This window comes from Oryzias melastigma, linkage group LG3 (genome assembly GCF_002922805.2).
Source record: "Oryzias melastigma strain HK-1 linkage group LG3, ASM292280v2, whole genome shotgun sequence".
NCBI classification, from domain to species: domain Eukaryota; kingdom Metazoa; phylum Chordata; class Actinopteri; order Beloniformes; family Adrianichthyidae; genus Oryzias; species Oryzias melastigma.
Window position 1 is genome coordinate 17,434,782 of NC_050514.1, and position 11,631 is coordinate 17,446,412.

At 36.4% G+C, this 11,631-nt stretch overlaps 1 protein-coding gene across 1 annotated transcript in view; it reads right to left on the bottom strand.

The window, feature by feature from the left end:
• Positions 1-4,650: 4,650 nt before the first annotated feature.
• galnt18b (UDP-N-acetyl-alpha-D-galactosamine:polypeptide N-acetylgalactosaminyltransferase 18b) overlaps positions 4,651-11,631 on the bottom strand; it is a 78,574-nt gene continuing 71,593 nt past the window's right edge. The window contains exon 11 of the mRNA XM_024294708.2: positions 4,651-6,441. Coding sequence (XP_024150476.1) covers positions 6,295-6,441 — 147 coding nt within the window. The 3' untranslated portion in view covers positions 4,651-6,294. The remainder of the gene's footprint in view (positions 6,442-11,631) is intronic.

An 11,631-nucleotide genomic window follows, 5' to 3' on the forward strand; every position in this document is an offset into this window, starting at 1 on the left:
GCGAATAGATGAAAAAATAATCTAGTTCATCCTTTAGTACACAAACTCCATCTGTTTTCAAGTGCTTTGAAAAGTTCACCAGCAGGCAATCAATCAGCTTCAAGATTTCTCATGTAAAGTGCACAGGAGTGCTGTTTTCTGACACGCAAAAATGTGTGCATGCGTAGCTGCGCTTATTACATATAATTAGGGTGGGAAAGAAGGGAAGTCTTTTGATGAAATTGGGTTTCCATCTAAATTTAATGCCATGGTTTGCAGAGCTCTGTTAGAATGTGGATGGTAATGAGGACTGACATGCTGGAAGCTGGCAGTGCTGCTTGTCGTCTCCCATAGGTACACGCAGCAGTCACTGCAGATAGCTGCCCCGTTTCCCAGCTTGAGCCCATGCGTTTGTTATGACATATTGACGTTGCTGTACTGTGTGTGTGTAAGTGTTGGTGCTTAAACACTCAAATCTGTATGCAATTACTAAATTGAGTCTTAAGTAAAAGTGTATTTTAATATCAACTCTATTTTGCAGAGCGAGATATTGGAAGACTGAGTGAAAACATTTAGTTTCAATACAAATATTTAATTAATCCCCAACAGAAAAATGTCTTGAAGACTTTTCATGGAGTTGTTGTGGGCGGTTATATCTGCAGGCGGGAAAGATCTATTGTTGGTTCAGCGCTTTAGTGGATCTGAAGAAGTCTGAATGTTGTTGTTAAGTCACTGTGTCACAAAAAGGATGCTCAAGGTTTTTCATAATGATTTTCTCTTTTGCAAAGCATCCTTCTGTAGACAATCGACTCCCAGGGCTCCAGAGAAAAATCCAGAGCAGAGCCTTTTTAGATCACTTGTTCTGATGCTATAGCACACCAACAAGTCACTGCAGAAGTGATTAGACGTAAAAAAAAAAGACATTAGGCATGTTGCGATTATAATCAATTTCTATTTCTACGGTCCAAATAAATCGATCGTTCTGAGGGGGAAATTGTTCATCGAATTGACCTGTACAATTAAAAAATAGTTTTAAAATACAATAAATCAATAATCTATATTGGAAATTGCCATATGGATTGAGACATGGAAGGTTTATTTTACTATAATGTAAAACTGACCAAGAGCCATAACAGTGGACAGCACACGGAGGAAAAAACCGATCAAGAACATCATTACATTAAAAAGTTAATAGTCACGTTGTAGTAGCAGTTAATGTAATGTCAGCTGTGAATAAAAATATATATATTTTATTAATTGTGTTGCATCTCAGCCAGAAATATCACAATCTAACCATCCAAAATAAATCAGAGGTAATTAACTGACCCTCACTCTATTTTTCAAACCATAATGTGCGACAAAAATTCTTTACTTTGTTCAAAAATAGTTAATCAGCCTTATAATTTGCACACCTTAATTCTGGTTGTACTTAATGACCTCTAAAGGATTTTCTGCAGAGGGAGCAAAAAAATCTGTCAATTGGTTTTTTGTTTGACTTGTGATATACTGTGTCTTCAACAGTTGAGTAAAGTTTGAGTTAGTTTATTTTTTTAACTGTACTACTTATTTTTTTTCCTTACAGTAACTTTTAAAATGAAACTTTCTTTAATATTTCACCTGGAGTCACAGGTTGCAGCTTTCTGGTTTAAATTAAACATGTAACTTAAACAGTTATGTTTTATTTATTTTTGGGAAAAAAATCAATTTAGTTTTAGTTAAATTTGTCTGTTGGCCACTTAGCCTCAATTCTGTTTATTTGTTTAGTTATTTATTTTGTTATTACTTTTGTTTAAACTTCAGGGTTTTTTGTTGAAAATTACTGGCATATTTTGACACAGAATTCTTTATCAAAAATACCTCAAACTTTTTTGCTTCAAGAAAAATAAAAAAAAGTTCTCCTGAAACTTGATGGCTTTATTAGGAAAAAAGAATCATGTTTTAAATCAGAACAATTCAAAACAGATGAACATAAAACATAAGAGTAAAAGAGCAATCTAATCCTGTAACTGTTTTTGGAGTAACTGGATGCGCAATTTGACCTCTTCTTGCTTGAGTAAGGTCAACTCCCTTTGCTCCTTTGTGAGGGAGATTTGCTCCTGGGCCCTCTCTATTTCCACCCTCAGCAGTTTCTCATAGGCCTGCTCCTCTTCATAACACCTCTTTCGGCGGTGTACTGCTGGTTTCGCTGATGGAATCCTCTCCTCCTCCTCTGTGTCGTGGCTGAGGTTTTGACTGGTGCCAGAATCTTCTGTGTCAGGATCAGGAGGGATGATGGGGATCATCTCCATTTTACAGATGTCGAGCGGTTCCGATTTAATTGATTCCCCCAGACAGACGGGCACAAATCCATGGAAAGCTCGTGAACTTTCACCATCCACAATGTCAAGAACATAGTCTGTGAATTCTCCACGTTTTGCAAGCTTGCTTCCTGCTGGGGGGGTTCTGGCCTCCAACATGTCCCTTGTTGCTCTTTGTTTGAGGTTCTTCCACCTCAGCCGGACTTGATCGGCCGTCCTGTGTTCACCAGAACCTGTGGCATTAACCGCCCTGGTTATATCCTGCCAAATTTCATTTCTTACCATGGGAGTCACCGTGTGCTGTCCAGAACCACTGCTAAACAATGCTTGATAATTAGCTCGAATCCCCTCCAACAGGACATTTGTTTCCACTGTGGTAAAATTACTTGCTTTGCTCTTGATGTCCATCTTGTCCAACACCTCCAATAAAGATCTGGTATTTTGAAACTTTTGATCCAGATCAAATGATCAGATCCCCTGATGCAAACCCACAGGTAAAAGATTTGTATTCCTGTATTTCAAAAAAATGCTGGATCAGATGAATTTTGCTCGGATCTGCTCGGATAGAGATTTCCAGATCCGTCCGGCTCACAGGATCAGAAACAACAACCCGGAAGAAGGCGGAGCTTAACGCCTGAGACAGGAAGACTCTGCAGAAATATTACGACCAAACGTGAGTAATATCTTGCTCAAGGCTGACAATTTTAAAAATTGGACAAAGCGATTCATCGTGTTTTCTTAATATATATATTTTTATGAAAGCGTAAGTTCGGTAAGAGGTCGACAATATAAGCGAACTTTGTGGAGCTTCCGCTCAATCCAGCTGGCTTGATTTAGCAGGACACTCGGATTTGTAACGTACTATTTGTTAAAGCACCGCTTTAACCTGACTCGGTTTCTTTGTACATGCATGTATGTCTGATTCAAAGATGTCACCATGCATTAAAGTGATTTTTATTGGTTTATTGGCGCAGGAGGCTGTGGGACTGATACAAATGCGGCACATGAGGCTGCTCCTCCGGATCCGCTTCTTCCTCTGAGGTTTTGGCAGTTGTCAAACAGGTTTGCAGCGCATTACCGCCATCACCCGGTCTGGAGTGTACATCAAAACGTTTGTCTCCCCCATGGTCTCCCCACACTCTTCACCTATCCCCCTTCAGTACCACCTAAATATTCCTTATTTAGTTTTCTTCAGAAACACAATTTTAGTTTTCAAGTTTTTATTTTATAACGTAATTTTTTAAGCAGCTTTGTTGTGTATTCCAGTTTATCTTTAGTTTTTCTATATCTTCTTTGGATATTCTCCATTGTTCTGCATTTTTGTCATTATTACATGTTCTATCGTCACAGTGTCACCACAGAATTTACATTTCCCATTTGCATGTTTACCTTTAATGTAAAGCTATTGATTCATAAAAGTATGTTTGAATCTAATTCTGGAAAATACCCAATGTTTTCTGGCTGTGCCTTCTTATTAATGCCAAATTCCTTACTTACTGTCCTCTGTATCCTATGCAACCACATTTTTTTGCCAATTGTATTACTTTTCATTTGATTAAACCTTTTTATTCAGCTTGAATTACTCTCACATTTATCTGAGTGCTGCCTTTAGAGTCCCACTCCAACTATATATATATATATGCATTTTCTAATGTAAATCGTTCTCAGTGGTCTTTTAATTATGATTACGCAGTTTTTAGCCAAAATCCAAAAGCCTATCATTTTTAGGACATATTTTCTACAGAACAACAGGAGCTCAGTAGAAATTCACCTCTGAGTTGTGGGCAGGACTGTTGGCGCAGAAGTTAGCAGCACTAATTTCCCATCATCCCTTTGTTTACACTCTCTTCCACTAGCTTATTGCACAGAAAAAAATGGTGAATGACATCAGAGCTGTGCAGCAGCCGTTCAGTTTAGAGCTACATAGCACCTCAGATGAGGAAAATGAAGACGTTAATGAATCTATGAATCTATATGTCTTCAAGCGGATGCTTCAGACTTTGGCCCCCATGGCAGTTGCTGGATCTCAAACCCAAGCTTTTTCAACCCACGGGTTTTTATCTGCTCTTGATCCAACACGATTTGAATAAAGAATACTCAGAAAGAGGTTTTAATATTACATGTTTTTATACATTCCCTCATGAGAAAAATGCTACAAGAACATGATAAAACACGGTTTTCATTGGGGTGGGTCTTAAAAGGAAGCAAGTTTTGCGTTTTTATTGGTGTATTTTATTTCCTCAGTCTTACCTGAGCTTGGGTCCTTATTTGTTTCCACTTTTCCACCATTTTAAATGTCTCGCCTATACAACACATGTGTGTTAATGTATGAGTGTTCACTGTGTTTCAATAAAGTTATATTTTTCTTGCACAATGTGTATGTTTTTTTTTTTTTAACACTGAAATATGCACAAATGACCTTTGACAAATCCTCAGAAAATAGCAGAACCCACTAGTCCAGGACCTTTTAAAATAGGATTCTACATTTTGTCTAAAGTTGTGTTCTGAGTTTCCCCTGTAATGCTTTTCTGTTAATATTTTTTTATGTATACATTTTTGATCTTTGTATATCAATGATGATTTATTAATTTTACATCTAATAAAAGATTGAAATAAAAAAACTGTCTTTATTAAAGAAATAAAATCATTTAAAAACAAGAAGTATAAATTCAGTTACTACATCAGCAGTGAAATAGTGGGTGGTTTCTCCTTCAAGCTCGGGTCCTCTACCAGAAGCCTAGTAGCTGGAGAATCCTGCACAATATCTTTGCTGGTCCTAGCACTGCGCTTTTCTGGACTGAAATTTTTGAGGTTTTTCCAGGGATCTGCTGTAGTCTCTCCAGTTTGGGAGTTGTTGTTGCCTTGGGTGTTCTGATTACCAGGGGTACCATTTATACCTTCACTTTCCAGGCAGTCACTTCTTCCCTACATCCCTCGTATTTCTCCAGTTTCTCATTTTATTTCTTCCTGGTGCTGCCTTGTTACTGCCACTTCCAGCACAATGGTCTGTCACTGCTCTTTATCAACCACTCCATTGTCTAGTATGGTTGCAATTAATAACTGTCAAAGAAAAAAAGTTAAAAACCAACTTAAATCTTTATTTTTAGTATAACAAAGTGTAATTATTTTTTTCTGGAACCTGATTCAACGTTAATTTTTTAGAGAAAGAACAAACACCAGATCAGCTTCAACTCCTGCTCTCAGCAGGAATCATAATAATCCTCATTTTAAGGATCAAACTAATCCAGTATTCAATCTAAAGTTTAAAAATACTTAACACAGGTCTTTAATATGGAATAAAGGCAGAATCGGATCACCAAATCAAAATCTGCTAGATCAAATTTGGTTTAAATTACCCAATTTTTGTATCAAGATCCATTCCTGGAGGTTTAATCCCATGGGAATATGTTTGAAACACTGATCCTTTGTGATCATAGAAGTCAATAAAAAAAATAAATAAATAAACATTGGTCCAGAGAAGTTAGTATCAGTCTTTTTACTGACAAAAATTCAAAATATTTCAAAAATGTACATTTTTGAAAATATTATTTCCAGTTTATTTCATTTTTTCCCCCACAGCTGTTCAGCTGCGTTGTATAACAACCGTACAAACCTGAGACACTAACAGAAGATAATTACAGCAGGGGCAAATTCAGAAAAAATCGCTACACAGTAGCGAAATTTAAACCCAGTAAAAAATAACCACCCCTTTTTTTTAGGTCTTTTCAGTCAACAAAATTCTGAGTGCATTGTGTTCTGCACAAGCATACTTAAGACTAGTAAAATCTGCAAAAAAGGCCAATCCCACTGTTTAAATGAAATGTTTAACATTCAGAATGAAATGTCTACTGCCTATTAAAGGACATTGTGTCACTCAGAACAAACCTGCTCAACCATGCAGCATTCTCCTGATACTTATTCTTCCACTCGGCAGCAATTTGTATGCAAGTATAGAGCAAAACAAAAGGGTTCATCTTGTCTACATATCATCAAATTCAACGTTTCTTTCAACAGTGGATCATAGCAAATTGCTGAACAGCACGTTTGTGATGAACCATTTCTGTCCAGTGCATTTCTGTAGAGCCAGCTGGAAGCCAAACTCATTGCTGTTGCTTGTTACGAGCTCCAGGCATCTCTTTGACTTCTTGTTTTGAATGGATCCTCCCTAAAAAAAAGATAAAAATTGGGTTATTAAAATAAAACAAGAAAAATAATTATCTTCTAAACAGCTTCATTCTTCTTGTTCAGATTCTCAAATCCTAATCTTTACCTTACAGAATTTGGTGCAAACCAGGAAGCACCACATGTTGCAGTGTTTCAAAAGACCTTCAAGAGGGTGGTGTCAGGAGGAAGAAGTTTATCTTTGATTTCTATGTTTAAAAGTCAGATTTTAAACAAACAAGGAAAAAAAAACAATGCTAAAAACTTATTTGAACCTATTTTGCTTCATGACAACTCACTTTTTTTTCCATACATGGTTTTGATTATTATTAGAAATTGGATGTCATGATGTAACGTCCACGAGTTGAACCCCACGGAGCTTCAAAATTCAACATTTTCCAAATGTTGTGGAGGTGGGCAGGGTAAATACTGGTCAATGAGCTCAACCCACAACGGGCTTTAATTTTTGCTGTGCAGAAACTTATCTGTGACTTTAGATGTTATCAGTCCAGTTCAGGGGCGGAGCTAGAATGTGGGGCGAGAGGGGTCGAAAGAGAACTTTGGAAGGGCGGCAGGTGAGAACAGCAAAGTGGAAGGCCATTTTAAATGAAAAGATCAAAAATATGTATTTTAAGCAGTTTTATTATTGTTGTTAATAGTAAAACAGCAATAATTTTAGCTGAGGTGCTATTTCTAATGCTGAAAAAAGCTTGTATTGATGAATTTCAAACTTTGTCAAAATGATGAAGCAGAAAGCTTCTTGTATTAGTGTAAACACTTTTTTACTCTGTTTTAGAACATGTTCTCAGAGGAATGTTTTTTGTGTGTTTGCTTTTTATACATTGATTTTAGTGTACTGATACAACATTTTTAAGCAGATTAGAGTTTTGGTTCTTTTTTATGAATTTGTTTCAATTTTTTGGTTTATATTTTTCCCTTTTTTTGCTATCTTGATCTGAAAGCACATTCTTGCATTTTTTTGCTCATTTCGACTTCGCAATGTTGTCAAATTCAAAGTTATATAATTGCAATTGACTTATAATATGTCACTTGCCAGTTAAACTGGTTTAGTTATCAATATTTAAAAATAACCCTGACACATGTCAGTTTGGTGCATTTTAAATGTGACGCGTTGCTTATCTAATGCTTTGTTTTCTTACTTTTGGGATGGAAATTCATTTTATAAATGCATTTCCTGGTGTGTTAAACTTAGATTTTAAAGAGGATGTGCATTTTCACATAAATGGTGTTTCTCCCTGTAATGGTGGTGATGGAGATCAATCTGTGCTTCAAAAGCTCTGTAAATTGGCTGTTTTGCCTGATTTAACATTTGTCTCTGGGCTCACTTAATAGCATCAGTGTTTAAAGAAAGCCACAGTGCAATGTTATATTTATTTATTTATTATTTATTTGTCATAGAACAAAGACACTCAAAAATATAAAAGACACAAGCACAACGACAGAGCTTTAAGATGAAGAAGGAAAAACTCCTATTATACTATCCTATTTTATTTTTGGATTATGTTGCCCATTAATATTTAATTTACTGCAATGAGATGAACACTGATAACCTATGAAAGAGGTGGTAACATCAAAAGTGACCGTTTTATTTTACTTTTATCAACTTAAACATGACAGCTGCTGGCAGAGTCCTGACAGATAAAGACCATCAGCTGGGAGAAAGCACTGCACTATGTCCTTCTAAAATGCAGCAGGATTTTCTCATTATTTCTCATTTGTCAGGGCTGACAAAGGCCAAGTGACTAAAGAGAAGCCCTTCAAATGCCAATAGACAGAAGTGAAAGCTGTGAAAAGTGCTTTTTTTCCTCCAGTCCATATAAGCAAAATTCAGATAAATGTGGAAGAGGAAGGTCCAAAGATTGGACAGGTCCATAAAGGCAGCAAGTTAAATTATTCCTCCCATCTTTCTTCAAGAGTGTCTGTGAGGTCCAAAAGGCATTTATAATAGACAACAGATTGGCAGTAAACCCCTGGAAGTGTGTGTTATTGAGCGATTACTTGGAGACTGCCTGTGCCAACCCATGATGCAATAAACAAAAGGTTATCGGTAACACACAGCCAAATATGTTTGAGATCCAGGCTGTATTAAATGTTGATTCCACATAGAGCAGCTTTTGGTGAAAGCAGGAACTACAGAGAACTTCCGAATCTCTAAAGAAAGCTCTGTAAATTTTAAATAAAAGCTGTGATTTAAAAATTACATAGCGAATCATTTTTTAACGTTCAGCGGCCTGTTCTGCCTCAGCTTAAAACTTTGCACATGTGCAGCCACAACTAAATCAATAATTAATGGACATTTCTGATACATAATACGCTCCAGACTTGATAAGCTGCATCCTGCTCCCTGAATAATGCAGGAAACTAAAATAAAAATCAGTGTGAAGATACATGACATACGAGTTTCAGCATGAGAAACCTTTTTCACACTTTGTGCTCACCGTTATAGCAGGGACAGAAATGTGAGGAGTAGGAGAAACAGGAAAGTGGGCAAAAAAAGAGTTCTATAAAAGAAAAAGCCACCTGAAAGCATATTAATGTAAAATCATTTGACCAAAAGAGGAAAAGTAAATCTCAGATTCTAACTCTGCTGACAGCAGAGAGGACAAAAGAAAGTATGGCGGCTTTTGGAATCTTAAACGTGCAATAAACATACTGCCACGGAGGATATTGAGATGTATTTTTTTGATGAAATGTAACTGGCAGCCTCAGAGCCACTAACCATGAACAACAATCATTAAGCTTGAGTCATTTCATCTCTAAAGGATGCAAATACTGTTTATAGGAAGTCCAAAAAATAGGACAATTGTTTTATGGGATATCTACTGCCTAGAACCAGCTCAGTGGCCTTGTGCCTGGAAGGAGGTGATCTTCAAATACCAAATCCTACCAAAGACTCTAAAAATGGGATCCAATCCATACCAAATGGTTCCTGAGCACAACTGTGTCTGTAGCTCACCGCTCCCCAGGGGATGGTCAAATGAGGAGTTTCAATACCCAGGTTTGATGAATCTATTATCTTGTTCAGACATGAGATCATCAAAGCATGTATGTTAAATGACCTCATATTTAGAGACTATTGACCTGTTGATTCAATGAATCTATTGACAATAGTGTTTGAGTTATTTGGAGTTATTCCTGAATGACGCCTTTTTTAACAATATTACCGTATTTTCTGGACTATAAGCCGCATCTGCTCAATTTAAGAAAAAGAAGAAAAAAAACGAAATACAAGCCGCACCGGACTATAAGCCGCAGATATCCATGTTGAAAAATTTGATATTTACTGCATGTAGAGAGCAATTTTGTGTTGTGAATGTACATGTATCTACCTGCTGTCTCCAGCGTCGCAGCATAGATTAATTGATGCTATGCTTGTGTAGAGCAGTGCGGTTTCCTTCCTAGATAGCAAGCTCCATGGTCTTCTACTTAAAATGTTTACCACACAAACTTCTTTGTGGGATTTCCATGATGAAGAACGAGGATTTGAAAATAATTACCAGTTAGTAATGTATCATGAGTGTTCTATCTGCTAAAGAAAAAGTAAAGTTGGCCATTTTGATTTACATAGATTTTTTTGTCTCTAGTTTTTGATTCTATTTCAGGTTAGAGCTCCTCTAGCAGTGGAGGAAAAATCCACAGAATAGCCGCACCTTTGTATAAGCCGCATGGTTCAAAACCTAGGAAAAAAGTAGCGGCTTATAGTCCAGAAAATACGGTAGTTAATATTCCATATTTTTTGAGTTGCAAGACTCAGGATCCTTTTTCTGGCACTCAACTTTCTCTCTAATGCAAAACACAAACTTGGATAAAATATACTCTATCTTTGGCATATGAAGAGCAAAAGAAACAAAAAGTGGAATTAAAAATGTTGATGGAGATGTGGTCCGTGCTCTTGTGAGCATTCATGTCTTTGTTTATGAATCGTGACTGTGTAAGTGTTCTGATTTATGCAGCCGTAACAAACATCAGGTAGTATTTAGCTTTCAGCACCACAGTAAACATTGGTTTCAGAAGAATTCTGGGTCACAGATTCCAGGCTTCTGGCTTCCAAACTCCTGGCTTCAGGTGGCTAATCCATTTAGATAGGGTTGGTCATTATGATTTAGAGACTTTTTAATGTATTTTTACTGCTGTTGTAGTAATTTGTCTATTTTAGTAAATGGCCTCTATTAAATGGACCCATTATTTCTGAAGTGACAAATTTACACAGAGAAAATGAAGCCTGAAGTGAGTCTTCCATATTGACTGGAGTTTATTCCATCAAAAATCCCTTTAAAATAAAGTAACGTGAAAGTTTTGTTGAGTCCAGCCAGGGGTTCATCTTTCAGTCAGTTAAAAAAGCACAACCCTATTAAAATATATATTTTATTGCGTAAAATCCAAACATCAGGTTAGAAAGGTAAAATGCATTATCAGAAATGAATGCAATCGATTTTTAGTACTTTATCCTTGTTATTATTTTAGGTTTGAATCGCTTTTTCACAAAAGTGGACTATTCGAAATGTGTCAGTGTAACATGATAACACGCTGCAAAGCCGGCTGAGCCAACAACAACCCCAACCACAGTGGCAAGGGAAAGGGATATATACGCTGATCGTCACGATAGGTTAAATAAAGCATCAGTTCAGAATGAAAGTTCTCCTTTTACCGCTTGTTTTTGTCCAGATGATGAAGCAAAAGTTTGTTTTAAAGAAACCTGCACAGTGATACAGAGCATTTGGGCTGTGTGACTGGAACTTCTTTAGTAGGGTTTCATTATAATTGTGGATTATCACTTTTCAATTCACTCCCAGCAACCAATCAGAATTGAGTATTCAACTGGAGCATGGTACAAAATAAAATATATACACCCCACAGTTGTTATGAATAACAAAAAAATATGTACTTTTTAGGGTTATGGTTTACATTAGTCTGATTTTTTTTTAATCAAAGTTGGTTGGCATTGATTTTTTTGATCAAGATAGATTGATTTTTTCCTGAAAATACGAGCCTCTAGTGGCTAATTAAGGTACTGCACCATTTGATACTTCAATGTTAGTTTTTAAATTTGGAAATAATTGATTTCGTCATACTCAAATATCTTGAACAGTACACACTAAAAACTCAGTGGTTAAAAATAACCCAAATTGGGTTATTTTTAACCCAACTCCAGGGGTTGAAAAGGGACTAACTT